Source organism: Typopeltis vanoorti, chromosome 8, assembly GCF_054136105.1.
Source record: "Typopeltis vanoorti isolate ZY-2024b chromosome 8, IOZ_Tvanoo_1.0, whole genome shotgun sequence".
Classification (NCBI taxonomy): Eukaryota; Metazoa; Arthropoda; class Arachnida; order Uropygi; family Thelyphonidae; genus Typopeltis; species Typopeltis vanoorti.
In genome coordinates, this window is record NC_143556.1 from 26,724,527 (window position 1) to 26,747,657 (window position 23,131).

Sequence of the window (23,131 nt, forward strand, 5' to 3'; positions counted from 1 at the left end):
TTCCTAATTTAGCATCACCAGCAAACAACTGAATATCTCCTCTCACACTTGAAATATGAGTTGCTATCAAAAAGAAACTGAACTAGGCTAAAATCCTTACACCTTACCCAATTTAAATTTGGACTCAACCCCCTTCAAAGTAGTCCCCTTCTGAGCTTATACAGATGCTACAGCTTTCACCATGCTCCAAATGCATCCTGGAAGTCTTTTCATTGAAGCGCATCAAGCACTGCTTGTGATTCATCTTGGATTTCCTTAACATCATCAAACTTCTGCCCTTCAATTATTTCATTTTTGGAAACAAAAAGAAGTCACAGGGGACTAAATCTAGTAAGGAGGATGTAAGATCACCGCCATGCTTTTGGCCACAAAAATTCTCATGTTGTTAAGGCGCTGTAGGAGGGAGCATTGTCATGGTGGAGGAGCTAATTGCAGTTTCGCCACAGTTCAAATATTTTGTGATGAATGTTTTATCTCAAAACATTAAAACACTGCAGTAGAATCCTGCATCAACTATCTGACCGGGTGGGACAAATTCTTGGTGCACAATCCTCTTAATGAAAAAGGCAATCAACATGCTCTTTGTTGCACTCCTGATTTGCCTCGTCTTGCCTTCTTCGGTCTTGGGGAATGTGAACTCTTCCATTGTTACGATCTGTTTTGTCTCTGGGCCGTAGTCATAAACCTAAGTCTTGTCCCCTGTGATGGCTCTTGAGATGAAAGTTGGGTCATCAATGGCCTTTTAACACAGATCTTGCCAGATGTCCACACGGTGCCCCTTCTGGTTAGAAGTTAAGAGACAGGGAACGAACTTGGCAGCGATGCGATGCATATTCAAATCTCTCGTGATGATTGCTTGAGCTGCTCCATAATGAAATCCCAACTCTGTCAGTAATTTCCTGGATGGTGATGTGTCGATCTGCACAGTTGATTGGTCGAATTTTATTTGACATTTTCATGGGTTGTGCTGATGGACAGTCTTCCTAGCTTCTTCCATCCTCCAAGATGGTTCTGTCCCCTCTTAAAATGTGAGTGGCACTCAAAACACTGAGTTCAGCTCATGGATTTGTTTTCATATGTCTTACAAAGTAATTCAAGGGTCTCTGTGGCAGATTTCCCAGTTTTATATGAAATTTTATATTTGCCCTTTGTTCTAATTTAATGTTCATAGCGAAATCACAGAATGGCACAAACACGTAATAAGAATAATGTGCGTTACATGAGTTCTGGTGGTCAACGCCACTTGGCAAGCTCACTGAACAATGTCTATGCTACTGACACCTGGAAGAGTGGAACTGTAACTGTAATCTGTTGCTGAGCATCTGGCACAGTCCAGTTTCTTTATTTGATAGCACCTTGTATATCACTGATATATAAATTAAACAACAGCAGTCCCAGAAAAGAATCCTGTGGTACCTCACTTGTCACCCTTTCTTTACTGGGACACTGCACCCCATACACATTTCATTGGCTCCTACCAGTCGACCATCCCTATAAGCAAGATACCAAATGACTATCTCAGTTTCAACAGTAATTTATCATGTGGTACTCGGTCAAATGCTTTAGCACATTGAGATAAATTGCTGTATAAGCACATCCACTGTTCAATATACTTTTCAAAGTATTATAGAATGTAATCAAGTTACTAAAGCATGACCTGCCATTAACAAACCAAAAGATTTCCATTCTCATCAATCCAGGTTTGCATTCTGTCTCGAACACCTTCACTACTACGCTTAATATATACACTGGTCACATTGATCTATAATTTGATACTACTGACCTGGACTTCTTTCCACTCTTCTGGGATTGTTCTTGTTTCCATACTTCTGTTGAACAACCAAGTCAAGGGTTCTTTTGCACATTTCTATAACATATGGGAAATTCAATGCTTCCACAGTTAAAGTTACCCATTATTATTATTACCCTCCTGGTGCTCAGCAGTCTCATCTGTCTGAACATTTCAGAATCATCTCTCTCTCTCTCTCTGCATTCCCTGGTCTGTAGCACACTACACTAAATATCTAAAATTTGTATTTACCTCAACCTTACCAAATGGCCTCAAAGAAATAATCATTACTACTTTCTTCAAATTCCACATTGAGAGGACATCTGATGTGATTTTCTCTTTCAGTCGTTTCTGATCCTAGGTGATTTTCTAAGCACTGCCCACAAAGTATTCCTGGTGAAATTTTTACAGGGTAGTTCACCATTGCTTTCCCCAACCCACAATTTTATCCAGGTTCAGGACTGGACGGTTGGGACGTATTTATGACTGTAATCTACGTGTGTGTTCACAGGGTCGGTTTGCCTGTTCTTGGGGATGAAAAACCCGAGTTTCTAGGTAAAAAACCCCACCTCCGTATGATATCAGCTAACTCACCTTTAGTCGAAAGAGACCAGATAAAGGTTCCTCATGTCACTGATAAGAATTAAACCTGGGTCTTTCCGACCAAAGGGATTTGTCTATACTTACTGAGCTACGGAGGCTCTGAGAGGACATAACTCTTCTAAAATTATCAGTAATACTTCACCTCCTATTTTATCTTTTTTGCCTTTTCAAATAATGTTTTAATGATCACATTCCATTCCTGTGAGTATGTCATCCTGTATTATTAACCACAATCTCACTGACACCAATGATTTGTAGAATCATTAACTCTATCAACATCACACACATCCTTATTTCTAATAGTTCCCAAGGTATGATTAATAAAGAGCTGAGGTGATGAACACTGATTATGAATAGTATAATAATTAGAATGTGCAGAAGAGAGGACATGAGTTTGTGGATATATGAAATAAATTCGAAGGTAGATTGTTGATGATAGGAGGAGATTGTGCAGCCAGTCAGAAAAACAAGATAAGAATGTAGAGAAGACTTTAATGGAAACAATAGAGCAAAAGTTAAAGATACCAAGAAATTGTATACTTGGTTTTAATCCTTTTTCCAAGGAAGCAAAACAATGTTTTGCACATGAAATACATTCACATCTGAGCTACTTGTATATAGAGGCTAATGACTTCATATCACTTGCCTTAGTATGTATCCCACAATACAAAGCTCACCACCTTTCAGATGTGTATGATGCTATGAATAATGGGAAGGCCCACTATCCAGACGAGTTTTGACCTTTATTGAGGTCTCATCAGTGGGAGCCAGAGGGGGGGGGGTCTTTGCATTATAGGGTACATACTAAGGCAAGTGATATGAAGTCATTAGCCTCTATATACAAGTAGCTCAGACATAAATATATTTCACGCACAAAACATTGTTTTGCTTCCTTAGAAAAAGGATTAAAACCAAGTATATAATTTCTTGGTATCTTTAATGTATAATAAACCCAAGGTAAAAAACTTTCTACAATAGAGCAAAGGACTCAAATGATTGGATAAAGAATTGTGGAAAGGAAATAGGGATGAGGGGAAAGCAGTTGTGATTTTACACCAATGCAAGGAGTATTAGAAATAAGGATATATGTGTGTGATATTGATAGAGTTAATGATTCCACAAATCATTGGTGTCAGTGAGATTGTGGTTAATACAGGATGACATAGTCACAGGAATAGAATGTGATGATTAGAATAGATGACATAGTCACAGGAATAGAATGTGATGATTAGAATAGATGATATAGTCACAGGAATAGAATGTGATGATTTCTGCCTTTTCAAAAAAAAAACATTTTTTGAAAAGGCAGAAAAGATAAAATAGGAGGTGAAGTATTACTGATAATTTTAGAAGGGGTATGTCTGCTCAGAGCCTCCGTAGCTCAGAAAGTATAGACGAAGCCATTTGGTTGGAAAGACCCAGGTTCGATTCCGTGACGTGAGGAACCTTTATCTGGCCTCTTTCGACTAAAGATGAGTTAGCCGATTTCATACAGAGGTAGGGTTTTTTTAACCCAAAAACTCGTGGTTTTTCGTCCCCCAGAACAGGCAAACCAGCCCCGTGAATACACATAGATTACAGTCATGAATAGGTCCCAAAAATATGCCAGTTATGAACCTGGATAAATTTGGGGGGGTTGGGGAAAGCAATAGTGAACTACCCTGTAAAAATCTCACAAGGAATACTTTGCGGGCAATGCCTACAAAGTCACCTAGGGTCAGAAAGGACGGAAAGGGAAAATCACATCAGATGTCCTCTCAATGTGGAATTTGAAGAAAGTAGTAATGCTTAATTGTAAGTGGAGGTTTCTGTGGTTTAGAAGTTCACATGGTATAATCCGCTAATTGGATCATTGGACCACATTTTTTTTAATAAGCTATATAAAACACAATGAATTAATAAAAGACCAGACAAGTTTCATAAGTCGTTTGACTCACATCTTCAGATAACTGAAAATTTAATTTTTAACTTCAGGTAAAAGGTAACTGAAAGTTAAAACAACAAAAAAGAGATTAACAGTTCATATTATACAGGTGTAGCCATCTGACTATTCATAAAATTAAAAATCAGAATGCAGATTCAAAGCAGTGGTGGGTTTAAACAATGCTAGATGATGCCACGTTCTGTTGTTCACGTTCATAATGTCCGAAGTCTGACTGAGGTATATTTTTTTATTAAAACTGACCAAATTTGGTGGAGAATTAATCCTTGATTTTTATTGCATTGTGTTGGTATTTTAAGCATGTTTGCAGCTTCTTGAAATTTCCTTATGTAACAGTTTTTTTCGATGTACGACATGTTTGTATTCTGCCATAGTACATTGTGGACGGTGGAAGTGGTATGGAAAGCTAGACCTGATTTTTGTTCTCTTCTGTTTTGTACATCCTTTTGGTGTTCTTTCATGCGAATTTCTCCAGATCTTCCTGTCTGTCCTATGTAGCAGATGCTGCAAGAACAATAAATTTTGTAAACACCTGGTTTTTTAAAGGATGATGAGGAGGTTTCTGGTGATGTAGAAATCTCGAACTTTTTTCCAGCGGCAGAAAGGCTACTTTGATGTTATATTTGTTAAGTAATCTAACCATCTTGTCTGTAACATTTTTGATATATGGAAGCGTGATAGCGTTTTTGAAATCTTGTTTCTGAGAGATGCTTGTAGGAGGTGTGTGGAGGATTTTTTTGATTGTCTTGGTTTCATAACCATTCTTTTAAAAGATCTGTGTTAGATATTCTAATTCTTCATTTCTCTGTTTTTCTGTGCTGGAAATGTTATATGCTTTGTCCCTTAGGATTTTTATTATACCTATTTTTTGCAAAGGGTGGTGGTGGTGGTGTGAGGCCGCATTAAGAAATCTTCCTGTGTTAGTGGGTTTTCTATATATTGAGAAAAAAAGTTTATTATCCTTTTCATTGACTTCTAATAGAATGTCTAGAAAAGGCAGTTTTCTAAGTTCTTCTTATTCTAAAGTAAATCTTATATTATTATGCAAATTATTTAGGTAATCTTTGAAAGCAATGAGTTCATCTGTTGTTCTTGGCCATATGATGAATATATCATCGACATAGCGTAGCCATATTTTTGGTTTTTGATGATAATTGTTTAAAGCATTATTTTCGAAGTTTTCCATAAATAGGTTAGCTAAAGCCGGAGAGAGGGAAGAGCCCATAGCCAGTCCTTCTTTTTGTTCCCAAAATTTGTCTTGAAATGTGAAAAAAGTATTATTTATGCAATGTTTATAAATATCTACGATGTCCGGAGGAAAAAGGTCTTCTAGGAGATTCACATTCTCGTTTCTTGGAACATTTGTAAATAGGCTGATAACATCCAAAACTTGCTAATATGTCTGAAGGTCCTATATAAATATCTTTTACTTTTTCAATAAAATGTGTACTGTTCTTGATGAAAGAAGATGTTTTTCCTGTATGAGGTAAAATAATTTTGGTGAGATGTTTTGCTAAATTAGAGGTCGGAGAGTCTCTGCCATCTACTATTGGTCTTAAGGGAATACCTATCTTATGAATTTTTGGTACCATAAATTCTTGGAACTAATGGGTGTTCTGAATGTAGAATTCTTTTGAGTTCTTCAGACCACTTCTTCACAAAAAACAAAAATTATACTTTTTTTGATAAAGGTAGTTATCAACCTTTCTTCAAGAGTCCTATCAAGAGAAGAAAATAATCTACTCCTAAAAGGTTTTAACTTTGCCTTAATGTCACGTTTCATCCCAAAAATTGACATAATGGCTCAAATAGAAAAAGGAATAAGAAATTTACCTGATAATACATCAGATCTCATCCACATACAAACCACAGCATTATTATTGCAAAGTAAATTACCTCAAAGAAATCTTCCTTACACGGAATACACTTCCCTCAAAGAATTAAAATCAGACAAAAATATTGTTATAATCAAAGCAGATAAAGGGAATGCAACAGTAGTTTTGAACGCTGAAGATTATAATAATAAAATGAAAACTCTTCTTGAAGATTCTAATACCTATAAACCTTTAGACAGAGATCCCACTTGGCACGCTCACAATAAAACCAATGATCTAATCAAAAAGATACCTAATTGGACTAAAGAACTCAAAAGAACTCTACATTCAAAACACCCATTAGTTCCAAGAATTTATGGTGTACCAAAAATTCATAAGATAGGTATTCCATTAAGACAAATAGTAGATGGTAGAGACTCTCCGACCTCTAATTCAGCAAAACATCTCACCAAAATTATTTTACCTCATACAGGAAAAACATCTTCTTTCATCAAGAACAGTACACATTTTATTGAAAAAGTAAAAGATATTTATATTGGACCTTCAGACATATTGGCAAATTTGGATGTTATCAGCCTATTTACAAATGTTCCAAGAAAGGAAACTGTGAATCTCCTAGAAGACCTTTTTCCTCCGGACATCTTAGATGTTTATAAACATTGTATAAATAATGCTTTTTTCACATTTCAAGACAAATTTCGGGAACAAAAAGAAGGACTGGCTATGGGCTCTTCCCTCTCTCTGGCTTTAGCTAACCTATTTATGGAAAACTTCGAAAATAATGCTTTAAACAATTATCATCAAAAACCAAAAATATGGCTACGCTATGTCGATGATATATTCATCATATGGCCAGGAACAACAGATGAACTCATTGCTTTCAAAGATTACCTAAATAATTTGCATAATAATATAAAATTTACTTTAGAACAAGAAGAACTTAGAAAACTGCCTTTTCTAGACATTCTATTAGAAGTCAATGAAAAGGATAATAAACTTTCTTTCTCAATATATACAAAACCCACCAACACAGGAAGATTTCTTAATGCGGCCTCACACCACCACCACCACCCTTTGCAAAAAATAGGTATAATAAAAACCCTAAGGGACAGAGCGTATAACATATCCAGCACAGAAAAACAGAGAAACGAAAAATTAGAATATCTAACACAGATCTTTCAAAAGAATGGTTATGAGACCAAGCGAATCAAAAAATCCTCAACACACCTCCTACAAGCATCTCTCAGAAACAAGATTTCAAAAACGCTATCACGCTTCCACATATCAAAAATGTTACAGACAAGATGGTTAGATTACTTAACAAATATAACATCAAAGTAGCCTTTCTGGCGCTGGAAAAAAGTTCGAGATTTCTACATCACCAGAAACCTCCTCATCATCCTTTAAAAAAACCAGGTGTTTACAAAATTTATTGTTCTTGCAGCATCTGCTACATAGGACAGACAGGAAGATCTGGGGAAATTCGCATGAAAGAACACCAAAAGGATGTACAAAACAGAAGAGAACAAAAATCAGGTCTAGCTTTCCATACCACTTCCACCGTCCACAATGTACTATGGCAGAATACAAACATGTCGTACATCGAAAAAAACTGTTACATAAGGAAATTTCAAGAAGCTGCAAACATGCTTAAAATACCAACACAATGCAATAAAAATCAAGGATTAATTCTCCACCAAATTTGGTCAGCTTTAATAAAAAATATACCTCAGTCAGACCTCGGACATTATGAACGTGAACAACAGAACGTGGCATCATTTTTGAATCTGCATTCTGATTTTTAATTTTATGAATAGTCAGATGGCTACAACTGTATAGTATGAACTGTTAATTTCTTTTTTGTTGTTTTAACTTAGTGAAAAAGTTTTGTTGTTTTAACATAGTGAAAAAGTTGGGAATCCCTCTATCTTACTACTCTCCACTGTGTCATTTACCACATTTGTAACACATTCATTATTCCCAACTTTTTCACTAAGCTCATATTTTTAGGTCATTCATGCCACCATTGACTGCTTCTTTCACCAGATAACTCACCCCTTTTTTTTATAAATGTTGATGTTATGTATTTCTCATGGTCAGAGAGAAAAAATAAGGTGATTAGGGATTTTCAAAAATAAGTGAGTGTAAGCAGAGCTAATTTTTTATTTGCTTTAGATAACTCTCAGACAAGAAAAGTTGTAAAAAAGTACATTAGTATGCTGAATGGGGTAATTTATTCATTTATTTAGATGTTTTTTTTCCCCCTTAGATAATTCAGAAACTGTATTTTTTCTCTCTCTCTCTCTAGACCAAATGTAACTTTTTCAAGCCGCTGCAAGTCTCCATTGGCTAGTGTGAGACCACTGCTCACCTAGTGTATGTCCACTGCATAGGCAGAGCAGTGGGCACACATACACACAACAATGATATTCATCTCCTGCTTAAAGAAATTTACAAATATCCACATCATGGCAGGATTTGAACTTCCAACTTGTTGGGTGCAGAGCAGACATACTGTCCACTTAATTCACAGCCAATCAGGCTGAGAATTATGACAGACATGAAAAAGCATGGAAGATGAAAGATTAGCAAAGCAGATGTTTGAAGCAAAAATAGAAGGGGAAAGAGTTGGAGAAAAACCAAGATGAAGATGGAGTGAGATGTAGATGCTTTAAAAGACAAATATAAGAGATGATCATATTTAAAAACCTGAAGACAATTTGGAAGGAAATTTTTTACAGAAAGTAGTAATGAAATCTTGTGTTGGACTATTATAGTATTCTTTACAACACTTGACAGTAAATATCTGAAAATGATGATAATGGTTTTATTTATTTATTTTTTATGACAATTCCACCAACAAAAGGTTGTAACCTAAGGCACATTAGTATTGTGGCCTAAACTTTCACTTTATAAACCAGACATATATTCAAACCAATTAAGACCTCTTATAAGGGGGATATCATCTTACACTAGGTCAGTGTTTCTCAAACTTTCTGTACCAGTGTATTCCTTTAATAATATCTGTGTACCACCCCATCCTTCTCAGGCAAAGGCAGTTTGGGAGAAGTTAAGAATATTTTAATCAAAACAAGATTAATTATACAGATGTTTATTTTTCACATTCGCACTATAATAAATTAATGACTCGCACTCATTACAAATATGTGTTCTTGTAGCAAGGCTTATACGTTGGTCATACATAACTGGTAATTAACTTAAGGAAATTACAATACATAAAACAGATATTAATTAAAGGAATTTAATTAAATTCCTTTAATTAATTTAAGTTTTAAGAATTAAATAATTTAAGTAAAGAAAAGAAAGAAAAAAGTTAAGTAAATAAAGAAATTAATTTAAGAATTAAATTTTATGCATTGTAATTTCCTTAAGTTAATTACCAGTTATAAATATGCGATTGTGATATATTAGCGTGTTGACAGATATAATCATTTTCATTTGTGTTGCTATTTTCTGCATTTCAGGCATTGTATTTTTTTTTACCAATGATCCATATTAAAGGGTTTAAGAAATACAAAAGAGAGATATTAATATTAATTAAATATTTTAATAATAATTATTAGACTGTACTTCAACATTTGGTGTTGTTGATTATTTGTTAATAACCAATAACACAATTGCCACCAACCACTCTGACTTCCTCTCCTTGAAAGTCAATGCCTTTCAATCCAACTTTCCTAAGCAGTGAGGTTATCTTCCTTGATATTTTAACGTTCACAAAACCAATTGGCTGTCCTTCTCCAACTGCACAGACCAAGCAGGTAGAAATGGTGAGACATTTGCCATCACAAACAACATTATGCAAATTGCTCACATGCTCACCACATTACCAGATAACCCCAAACTCTCTCTCAAAAATCTGGACTTCTTCCTCACTAGTGGTCCCTTCAAATATACTGCGAAGGTTGTACTCCTTTACATAATTCAGATCACAAACTTGTGCTTATCTCTTCCTCCACTGAGCAACACCCACATAGCCATTCTCAACCAAGAGTAATCTGGCATTATAAGAATACCAGGTGGGATGCCTCCTAGATTTCTAAGTTTCATTATTTTGGTTAGATTATTGCTTTCAGCCTTCCAATTCAAGCATATGTACTGAATGCATTACTGAAGTAATCCTCTCTGGAATGGAAGCATAAATTCTCATTCTCTAAGTAAGCCTTGGTTCTCTAAAAGATACCAAGGTTGTACAAATTAAGAACCAATTGGCTATCATCAAGAACTCAGCATTCTCTCACTGCTCATACCAAAGCCCAAAACAGCTGGCAAGAAAATCATCAATGTATAAAAAAAAAAAAAGGGCAATTTCAAAGAGTTGAAGCAGGAAACTTGCATCGTGCCCAAACAGCAGTCATGCATTTTGATCTCTTGTCAAAGCTGTTGGCCCATAACTTTTGCCCAACATTTCTCTAACTGCTACTGCATTGTCACCCACAAAAAAAAGGCAATCTCCTGGCATTTTTCCTCAAATGCCTGCTGCATAGATGATTTTGGTAAATGTCTTCTAACCATTCCAAACATTCAACACTTAATGCCTTTCTGACATTTCACCAGGAAATGACCAGAAAAATCCTCCACAAATTAGATACCAAAAAGTCCTCTGGTGTGGACAGCATTCCTTCAAATGTCCAAAACTGCCAATCTCGAAGTTTTTAATCTTGAAAATAACAAACAAATAGCAATTTTGAAAGTGGATAAGAGCAATGCAACTGTGTAAACCCTTCAGATTATAATAAAAAAAATGTTCACCCTTCTTAAAGACCAGTCTACCTTCCATCAACTAAACCATGATCTCACCAACACAGATTGCAACCATCCACAGACTCCTAAAAATGTCACTTCCTGCTGGTAGATGTGACCAACAAACTAAAACTCTACAATTCTGAATTCTCTCCCCTCCAGAATTTATGGACTTCCAAAAATCCATAAAAATGAAGTACCACAACTCTCAATTTTGTTAAATCTGATTTTAATTGGACCATTTGTTGTAGAAATATTAGGCAAACTCAAAATTAATTTGTAAAATGCATAACAAAAACAAGTCAGTGTTTCACACAATAAATCACTATCTAACTTATGAAGAAGAACATGCACATTATAAAATAATGTTCCAAAATACAACAAAATAATTAATCAAGTTTTGATGATCATGTACTTACATTAATTGCATCTTAGATAATGTTATATAAAAGTTGAAAACAATATTCAGCAAGAAAGTAACCGTTTCAATGATTGACCTTTTTTGCTAAATTGTCATTCATTAAACTGTTGTTCAATGAAGATAAACTGTTTTCAATGAATTTTCATGGAACCAGGTTATGGGTTCAGATCCCTCTGTGGCATAATGTGTGTATGCCATTTGGTGGTAGATGATTTTCATTACTCAATGAAAGACTACCATACTCCAGAACTGAAGTACTTGGAAAAAGTACTATGTTTTGCCTCTGGAGCAAAGCTTCTGGATTATCTAACCCTTTGTTTTTTAAGCCTACCCATGGTATGAAATGTATAAGAAGTTTTACAATTTTTCATAAGTGGATTCATAATATATATACAGGGTGTTCGGGATAAATTTGACAGTTTCGTAAGGAAAAAGAAAATCTTCTTTGTATCTATTAAATTTAATGAATTGACAAAAAAACATTACAGGCAGAGTTAATTACAATACTATCAACAAGATTTACTCAAAATAACCACCATTAGCATCGATCACAGCTTCAATTCTGCTTCGGAACCTCGAACAAGCTGATGCTACAGTGTCCCTGGGAAGGGCCGCAAAAACTGTTTTAATTTTATCCATTAACTGGGCTTTTGTATTACTGGAAGTGCGATTGGTGTCTATTTCAACTGCGCCCCATACAAAATAATCCATGGGGTTAAGGTCTGGGGAGTTTGGAGGCCAAACATTTGGACTGGTGAAGTCGTAGAAATTTTCAGACAACCATTTTTGACTTTTCCCAGAGGTGTGGCAAGGGGCCGAATCCTGCTGCCATACATACGGCCTACCATTGGCTACCCTTGTTATCCAGGGCTTGACTACAGTTAGCAACTCCACGAACAAAGCCAGAATTCCAATGCCAGGGTTCTTCAACACCTGTTCCTGCAGATTTGCGAGGAATTCTGCTGTACGAACGCAATCAGATCGTCTGCTAGGGATCTTTCTTCTTGCTACATCCTCGTAGTCACCATTGCAAGTCTCTAGTTCATGCCTGATTGTTTTTACTGTATTCAGGGAGCATTGGGCAGCAGTCGTAATATCCTTATTTTGATGGCGGGCACGAATCATCATGATACAAGTTATTCTCTTCCATGATTCAGGTGGGTTCCAGCTATCCATCCTTTCTGACATCTTGTATATGAATGAAGAAGGGTCCAAACTTTTAAATGAAGAGAAGTGTGTGTTAATACATGTAACTTAGGGAAAAATATAATTAATTATAAATATGTCAAATTTATCCCGAACACCCTGTATATATATATATATATAAACAAATATTTACTTTAAGGGAGGCATCTGGAAAAGTGCGGCGTATCCATCTCTGTACAGGTTCCTGTTCATTTTCTTTTGTGCGTAGAGTTATGAAATACCCTTCTCCAAAACGATTCTTCAAATGCTGAATACTTCCAAGACATTTAAAACGACCATTAACTAAAATTGCTAGCCTTGTGCACAGTACTTCACATTCTTCCATACTGCAACACAAAGATTAACATATATGAACTGATTCAACAAAACAAAAATATGTTGTTGATAAATCATATGACATGGAATTACACACAAACAAAAATATAATTAAGGTATGCAGACATTTTATTAACTTGCATGCAACATCAGGAAAGTTTGTATTCATCAAAGCAACACTGGTACTTACTACTAGAATGAAAGAAAAAATATTTTGTTGCTTCCAAACTATGTAGTGACATTGTGCAAGTGAATGGCAAGAGTGTTCAGATGGTAGGATAATGTCAGAAATAGCTGTGTTGTTGAGTGTTTGCCTTAGTAAAGTATACATACGGAGGTGACTTGTTTGCTCTCTCACTGCAAAGGGAAACTTGAAGAAAGAATTCAAGTAGATGAGTCAGAGATATTAAAGTTACTGCAGGAGCCTGATTTAAATAGAGCAATCAAAGTAGATGGAATAATGATACCATGTACTGAAGGAACATGCAAAAGAGTTAGCAATGTCTCTGACCTAGTTGTTTCACTTGAATCTCAGCACATGCATGATTCCTAATGAATGGAAGGAGAGTAAGATAATTCCATTATTATTATTATTATTACAGGCAACTCCAGGGAGTCATTAGAATAATCGAGGGAGGCCCCAAATCATATTCATCACAACTATTCAACATTCATACAGTATCTATCATACCTCGTCTTGAACTCATTCACTGTCACAGCATCCACCACAGACTCTGGGAGCGCATTCCACTCATTCACCACTCTAAAAGTAAAGAACCCAGCTCTAACACCTTTACTAACCACACTTTTGCCCAGTTTCCATGGATGTCCCTTAGTCCTCCCACAACCAGCCCTGTTCTCAAAAATATCTTCTGAATTAATTTTATAGAAACCCTTCAGTAATTTGAATGTCTCAATCATATCACCCCTCCTCTGCCTATCAACCAATTTTTGCAACCCACAAATCCTCAACCTGTTCTCATAAGGGTCATTCCACAGACCTGCTATCATCTTGGCCACTCGCCTCTGGATCCTCTCCACCTCCTCCCCATCAAGAGGAAACCTTGATAAGACCCATCTCGACTACTGTGAGCAAATCTGGGCATAGTAGTCGCGATGGGGTCTTATCAAGGCTCGATACAGAGGAACAATAACCTGCTTGTCTCTGCTTGTCAATGTATTCTTCAGCAACCAAGTGATTTGATGAGCTGATTTGGCCACTTTTGCAATGTGCCCCCTAAACTTCAACTCCTTATCCACCAACACTCCTAAATCTTGTGCCTCATCAATTTCCTGGAGTACAGTTCCACCAATGTAGTAAACTGTTGCTAATATTTTCACCCCAAAATGTATAACCTTACATTTTGCCACATTAAATTGACATCCATTCACCTTAGCCCAGACCTCCGATCTATCCAAATCATCTTGCAAAATTTTGACATCAACTGCATTCGCTATTGCCCTACCCAACTTTGCATCATCCGCAAACAAATGAACTGTTCCTCTCAGATCCTTTCCATCATTAATGAACAAATTAAACAGCAGTGGTCCAAGAACAGAACCTTGTGGCACACCACTAGTCACAGGCCATCTTGTGGACTCTACTCCTGAATAAACCACTCTCTGATATCTCTCCGTCAACCACCCTCCTATTCATCTCACCAACCCTATATCCATCCCCATATGCTGCAATTTACTGATTAGAATTCCATGCGGTATCTTGTCAAAGGCCTTAGCAAGGTCCAGTAAAATCACTGTAAACCCATTACCCTTATCCAGTTCAGCCGTCACTGTGTTATAATATGTGAGCAAGTTACTGAGGCATGACCTACCCTTCACAAAACCATGCTGTCCCCGATACAGTATCCCATTTTCTTCTATCCAATCTTGTATTTTCCTCTTGACTATTTTCTCCAAGACCTTGATAATGATTCCTGTTATGGTGATTGGCCAGTAATTTTCAACAGCAGCCTTGGAACCACCTTTATGCAGCAGAACTATCCCCCCCCCCCTTGGGACTGACCCAGACCCGAGGCTCAAATTAAACAAAATGGTCAAGGGCACTGACAATTCTTTAGCTGCTTCACATACGACACGAGCTGGTATACCATCCAATCCCACAGATGTATTGACATTGAGGTTCTGTAATAGACTAGTTACATCTACTTTATTCATCACAATTCCAGTATAAGCTGTTGGTTTTTCCATTCCTGCAATGTCACCACCTGGATGATATATTCTTGCAAAGTGCACGCTCAGTAATTCCACTATATCGACTGATTTGGTTAACTCCCACCCTCAGCATTTTTTAAGATCATTCTACCATGAACATTTTTCCTTTTACTTGCAACATATTGAAAAAACTGTTTGGGATGCATGGCCAATTTTCTTTCGTAATCCGCTTTTGCTTTTCTTACCACCCTTGTTACCATCCTGGCCTGAGCTTTATACTATTCCTGCGCCTTCTAGTCACCTTTCTCCTTAAATTCCCTCCACAATTGTTTCTTTTTTTTGCAGCTCAAGCTTAATAGTGTTATTCATCCATTTAACCCCTACTTGATTTATTATTTGGATTCTTGGTATACAGTCAACCATTGCCAACATTTCTTAACCACCTCCCATGCACTATCAACATCCAGCCCTTGCAGTTTTACATGCCATGGCACTGAGCCAAGCACACACACCTAAGCTTGTCATACTTACCAGCCCGGTAATTCCACATGTACCCTGTCTTAATTGTAAATTCCACTCCTTTAGCCACCTCCCAAGTCATGACCTTATGGTCACTCTCACCAATTGGCGGCAACATGGTCATGTTCGTTACAGCCACATTCTCAGCTGCAATTACTAGGTCAAGCACTCTCTGCTCCCTGGTATTTTCCACTACATGCTGCCGCAGATAGTTGTCCCTTAATAACCGCATAAAATCCAATTCCTTCCTCCCATGTGCCCTCTCCTCTTTCCAGTCAATGTTACCATAATTGAAATCACCCATAATAATTACCTTCCTTCCACTCATTTCTTCTATTTGCCTATGCATACTATCCCCACCATCTATTCCATCACCTGGTCTATAGCAGCACCCAATTGTATATTTTGTTCTGCTAGATTCTATCTCACACCAAACAGCCTCAAATGTGCTTTTTTCCCCATCCTGCAGTTCAACTTCTATACTCCTTGGCTGAAGCTCATCAGCTATCATCAATAACACTCCTCCCCCCTTTTTATTCACCCTGTCACTCCTGAACACGCTATACCCGTCGCATTCAATCCCACTAGCTTTATCATCTTCTGTCAGCCATGTTTCACTAATACCAACAACCTGTGGCCTGGAAGTGCCAACCAAGGCCAAAAACTCTTCCTTCTTGTTCCTAATACTCCTGGCATTAGTGTACATGAATTGCAGAAGCCCATTTGTCCCATCCCTACTTTGATGCCTTATACTAACTATCCCATTCTGATTTGTTGTCCTTCGTACTCACTCGGGAATAATATACTCATTCATACACTCAACTGCCTCCCTAAAGTCTGCATATCTACCCCCCCTTTAATAAATCTAGTTTCCCTGAGCCTGTACATCCACGTCCACATCATTCATGAACACTTTTTCAAGCCTCCGTACACCAACTCCATTCAAATGTAACCCATCCATCTTATATAAGTCCTTTTGCCCATCGAACTCTTTCCACACATCCACAAATTCCACACCACTCTCCATGCATAATCCACGCATAAAGTCATTGGCAATTATGGCCCTCCTTCTAAACACTTCACTGTCATACTGCGGTAAAATACTCGCCATCCTAACTCTCTCACTCTTCTCTTTTGCTACCTCAAGTAATTCCGTCACATCCTCTATCATTTCCATTTTGTCCTCCTTCAAATCATTTGTTCCTGCCACGATTATCATCTCTTTCACCTTTTGTTTTTGCATTCGAATAGATTCACTGACGTCCTTTATGTTCGCACCCAGCTGGTACGACTTCGTCAAACTCTCAACTATCACACCTCTTAATAGTGAATCCCCATACAGCCCTCGCTCCTTCATTTTATTGACGTTTACGAACATTCTATTATTTGTCGTCACAGACTTATGCCGGTTATTAGTCGGTATGTTCAGCACACATTTTTCCATACGCTCCAGTCGCCTTTTCGCTCTGTGTATCGCTCCGTTCAAACATGTAATTTCACTACTCGCATTTATCTCACCATTTTCATTATCAATCAAATCATCCATTCGTTCTGTATTTCTACCTTCATTTACACTTTCAACGACGCTCTCACACCTATCTGGCACTACCACGCAATTCTCTATCACACCGCCATTTTCTACATTCTGACTATCGTTAACGATATCACTCTCGCCACCCAAAACACCCTTGAGATCCTCATTCTCCTTACACTTTCTGCACATATTAACTCCACTATCACCTTCTAACCAGACTCCCACTGCTCTTCGCAAAGCATACATCTCACAGACAGCACATTGCATAAATTCGTTTACATCAAACTCTTAAACAAACATGGCAACCTAGCCGCCACTTTTTTCTTTATCGGTGCCATATGTACGCTATCTTATCTTAAAAATAATACTTAAAATATCAGAAAACACACAAAAATTGCACAGACACACCAAGAAACAAAAAGCAAACGATACTACTTAAAATTCTAGTAAAATTGCCAATGCTAACACAAAATGCTACTAATCTTTTCAGGAGCTTTCGAGAAGCCGACGATCAAATCAGTGCGACACCAAGCGGACTCTTGGTGTAGTTCCACCATTCTCCAACATTCTTAGCTCCACCGTTATACAATAGTGGAGCTAAGAATGAAGCAATGAATATAAGCCAATCAATATCTCTGGTGTGATCATCAGGATACGGATGTGGAGAGGAGGAAGAGGGGAGATATGATAGAGACCTACAAGTTGGTAAGGGGTTGTTATAAGATCAATGGTGGAGAAGTTCTACAGAGAATAGTGGGAGATCAGGGGAGAACCAGAGGTCATCCCTGAAAACTGTATAAAGAGGGTGTGAGTAGGGGGGTGAGAGGCAGGTTTTTTTCGTGCAGAGTTGTGAATGATTGGAATGCCTTGCCTGAGAGTGAAGTGTCTACAAGGAGTTTAAGTGTGTTTAAGACACGGTATGATGAGATGTGTGTAATAAAAGGACCTCCCAGATGAGTCTTTGACTCCATGAGGTCTTGGGGTGGTAATAATAATAATAATACCGGAAAGGCTGGTTAGTAGTTAAATGACACAAAATTATATTTGGGTGATTATGGGAAGCTCTGTAGTCAACTAGCATCAATATTTTGGGTAGATGAGCTGTGCAGAAAAGATTTTGACAGTGCATGGAAATTCATAAGGCAGCATCCAACACAAGCAATGTATAACTGCATACAAAGGGTTAAGCAAGTAAATAGTGAGTAAGTAGGAGTGAAATAAATGAACAATGAAATCTAGCAAGCTGTAGTGTTAGAAAAAAATGTTATGGAAAAGTTACGCACAGTTGGTAGTGATCAGATACATAAAACATATAAAGTGCAGGCTAGGAAGGTGATGAGCATAGTAAAGAAAGAAAAGATGCAGTATGAGAGGAGATTGGTTGGTCAAGCCAAAGTTAATTCAAGAGAATTCTTCCAATATATGTGAAGCATGAGGAAGAATAATTATGGCAGGTTAATGCTTGAGGATAATCATGGCAGCAGAGTGAAAGTTGCAAAGGATATAGTGGAATTATTGAAGGAGCACGTTATCGGTGTATATCATACTCATTTAAATGATGTTGTGCAATAGGTAGAAGAGTGGCAAATATTAGGAGAACTGGAAGTGAAAGAATCAGGGGTGTATCAGATGTTGATTGGGTTATTAATATTAATAAGGCTGTGGGAATGGATGACACATCACCATATATCTTTAAGAATGTGCATAACAGATATGCCCTTGACCAGGTTATTTAATGAAAATCTTGCAATGGGGAAGATTCCTAACAAGTGGAAAGAAGGCATAATAGCACCATTCCACAAGCATGGTTCTAGAATAGCAGTTTCCAATTACAGACCAGTCTGTATAAGTACAGTTGTGGTAAAGGTGTTGGAAAGATTGGTAAGGAATAGAATACAGGATTGGGTTGATGGACATAGTATTCTTTATGATGGTCAGCATGTATTTTTAAAGGTTAGGTCCTGTTTTAGCAGTTTACTTGAATTTTATGATAGGGTAGTGGATATGTTAGATAAGGGAGGATAATGCTTCTAGAATAGCGGTTTCCAATTACAGACCAGTCTGTATAAGTACAGTTGTGGTCAAGGTGTTGGAAAGATTGGTAAGGAACAGAATACAGGATTGGGTTGATGGACATAGTATTCTTTATGATGGTCAGCATGGATTTTTAAAGGTTAGGTCCTGTTTTAGCAATTTACTTGAATTTTATGATAGGGTAGTGGGTATGTTAGATAAGGGAGGATCATACACGGTGATATTCTTGGACTTTGCAGAAGCATTTGCTAGATTACCACATGATGAGCTGATGTAGAAGCTGCAAAAGATGGGAATAGATAGTACATTAGTAAGATGGATCAGAGATTGGCTCTCTGAATGATACCAGCAAGTTGTGAATGATGAAGCAGTGTCTCAAAAAAGGAGAGTAACCAGTGGCATGTGCTCTAGGGTTCTCTTCTTGGGCCCCTGCCATTTAACTTGTTTGTAAATGATATATCATGTGTACTGACTGGGGATTTTCGATTGTTTGCTGATGATGAAAAGTTGGGAAGAATTATAAGTAGCACTGCTGATGTTATTTCTCTTCAGGAAGATTTAAATAGACTTTTGACTTGGACAAAGGAGTGGGGTTGTAGTTTTAATATTAATAAATGAGAACTGTTGCATTTAGGAGTGCAGAAATTAAGGTTGTGTACTATATTTATGGTACTGTACTGTAGAAAGTGGATGAGATTTGGGAGTGATGATTGATAGTAGACTGAAGTTGAGACAGCATATTTTAAGTGCCGTAGACCAGCGTTTCTCAACCTTTCTAAGCCCGAGGACCAGTAAAATGCCTAAAAGAATTCTGCGGACCACTAAGTTACAGAGGCGTAGCTGGGGTGGGAGTGGAGATCCACCCCTGACGGAACCTTTTTTTGGAATTTATGAAATCTTGCCTTACTGTCTATAAAACAGCAACTGAGTAATGAAATAGACTTCGACAATGTGATCGACGATTTTGCGAACAGAAAAGCAAGAAAAATAACATTTTAGAATGTTGGAATTAAAGTTTTACTTCAAAAATAAACATAGCGTTTTTAATTTATTTCCCTATATGTCGTTTTGACTTTTTGTAATTTTTTTTAAAAAACCTATGTAGGAATTACCAACATTTCGGAAAAACTGTGCCATTTATAACATAATAAATCTAAAAGCATGTTTTGAAAGTATGGCAACATAATTAATTAAATTGGAAATAAATGATTAAAAGTGTATAATCATTGAAAAAAAGTTTTAATTTTTATTAAGCAAATAAATATGATGATATAATTATGTTACTACTTACTTTTAATGAGATGGTTGAGCTTCTTGGCCATTGCAGAGTTGCTGGATATCTGGCTCAATATTGGTCAACTTCAGTCGAAGATCGGCACAAACACTAAGACAATTTCTGTATTTTGTTTTTATTTGAAGGAGCAATGAAAATCCTTTCTCACAAAGATAGGTTGTAGAAAACTGAAGGACGATTTTCAAGGCTTCTTCAGATAATTCTGGAAATTCACTTCTCACTGAAGACGAGATCCAAAATCGAGCAAAACCAAGATCACGTAATTGCATTTTAAGCCCACTGTCACTTGAAAGCTCAATTAACTGTTCCTTTTTTGATAACGAAAGGTCGTTCTCGTAACTGCAAGCCTGAAATGGATCGCAAACCCACAGAAATTTCTTATAAAAGTTATTTGGAAAATATGTTTCAAAATTCCGTTTCAGATTTTTGAGGTGGTCACAAACCCTTTCCACAAACTAAGAATGAACAAAAATATTATTTTCTACTAAAAAGGATTCCAATGTTGGAAAAGGTGCAAATTGTCTGTCTTTTACATAATTAATCCATAACACCAGTTTTTTCTTGAATGCCTTTATTTTGTCGTAGGCATCAAGAACAGTTTAAAAAATTTCCCTGAAGGAAGAGATTTAATTCATTTAATTTCGAAAAAATGTCTGAAAGATAGGATAGTGTTGATAACCATGCTTCGTCAACAAGGAGTGATGCAAAATCAGAATTATATTCATTTACAAATAATAAAACTTCATGCCTTAATTGAAATAACCTTGTTAGTACTTTGCCCCTGGAAAGCCAGCGAATTTCAGAATGAAGCAAAAGTTGTATATATTCGCTGCCCATTTCATCGCAGAGTACTGAAAATAACCTGTTATTTAACGGTCGAGCTTTAATAAAATTAACTAGCTTGACAGTGTTGTATAGCACAGTTTTAAATTCTGGTGGCATCCCTTTGTAATTATTGAGAGTATGAAATATTTCTTCTCCAGTTGTTCAGGATGACAAAGTTCTACAAAACAGAATATCATTATGAATGTTGATAAATCTTCTTAACTCTTTTAATTAACTGAGATTCTATGTCACCTGCCATATCATTAATTCTGCAATCGACAGCGTCATTTGAAAGAGGAATCAAATCAACATCTTTTAGTAATAACTTGTTGCCAAACATAGTTTTTACCACATCTTTTATAGCTGGAAGTAGTAAATTTTCCCCAATAGAATGAGGTTTCCCTGTTTTCTCTATGCACAAATTTAAAAGAAAGGATGCTTCCAGTGCTTTGCTATTCATGGAACCCATGGCTGAAATGATATCTTTCCCATGATTTAATGTCCCTAAGAGTCACTGAAAAAATTCAATTGGCTAATTTTTCACATCACAATGTTTAGTTTATAAATGTCGGAGTTTTGCAGGTTTCATGCACTCGTTCAACAACACTTCATAACACAAAACACATTAAGGTTTCTGTTCACTTTCATCTCCACAGCAAGTAAACCCGAATTCCAAATATGAACTGTTATATTTCCTACTGTATTTTTTCTTTGAACTGCTTGTTTCTTCTACTTTAATAGTATCAGATTTACTGACAGTTACAACACGTGTATTACAATTAGGGTTTTCAAAGTCCTAGTTCTAAGCCACTTTTCCATTATAAAAAAACGTTTCCAAAAATATATATAAATATATAAATACTGGGGTTAACTCATGACACACTTTGTTCAAGTATCACTTAGCACTTCTGAAGATATACTGAGGCTTGAAGGAAACCTTCAATAATAAAAATCAATACACAACAAGCAATTGATTGAAATGTGAATAACACATGTTCACTTCAAATCTGACAAAACAGCAAGAGAAAGCGGAAGCAATAAAACTATATTGATTTTCACTTTACCCTTCTTTTATTATTCGTCATTCTGTAGTTACAAATTTAGCGGCAGAATGACGAATAATAAAAGGGGGTGAAGTGAAAAACAATATAGTTTTATTGCTTCCGCCTTTGAACATTCTGATGCTATTTGTTGGTTTTTTTTTAAGGCTTCATTTGATTTCAATAATTTTTACTTACTTATTCAATTTTAATTTGTTCCGTTTGGATAATTTAAAAAAATATTTATTTAATTAATTTAAGTCTGCCTGCGGACCACAGGTTGAGAAACTGCTGTAGACTGAACATCGTAGTGCCACTATGATAAGAAGTACTCTAACATATAGGGATAAGCATAACTTATTTTAACAGTATTACAACACCAAACCAACTAAATTATGAAAAAGATTTATTAACTGACTTACGAGGGTAGTCTGAAAAGCGAATGCTTTTTTAATCTGCTGTGAAAAAGCATGACACCCATCTTGTGCAAAGTTTTTCATATGCAATTCTTCATGTGAAATATATCCTACACATTCTTTTGAAATGCCTATAGTCTCAGCAATTTCACGCACTTTGACTAGCCGGTCATCCAATTCTCTCTCGTGCACTTGATAATGATTTCTGGTGTTACACTTTTTGGAAGTCCTTCACGTGGATCATCCTCAAGACTGGTACGGCCATGCTTAAACTCGGCAGCCCATTTCTTAATCGTCAAAAATGAAGGAGAAGAGTGCCCATTTTATGAACTTTGAATGAATTTCTTTTGGTGTTAAACCTTCTTGTTACAAAGAATTTTATAACAGCACGATACTGAATTTTATCCATTTCAAGGAATACA

At 36.6% G+C, this 23,131-nt stretch overlaps 1 protein-coding gene across 2 annotated transcripts in view; it reads right to left on the reverse strand.

The window, feature by feature from the left end:
• Positions 1 to 23,131, reverse strand: part of LOC150103869 (ATP-binding cassette sub-family A member 2-like) — a 975,482-nt gene that overhangs the window by 54,249 nt on the left and 898,102 nt on the right. For both annotated transcript variants that reach the window (XM_090397162.1, XM_090397161.1), the window contains exon 45: positions 12,694 to 12,886. In XM_090397162.1, the coding sequence (XP_090253288.1) occupies positions 12,694 to 12,886 (193 nt within the window). The remainder of the gene's footprint in view (positions 1 to 12,693; positions 12,887 to 23,131) is intronic.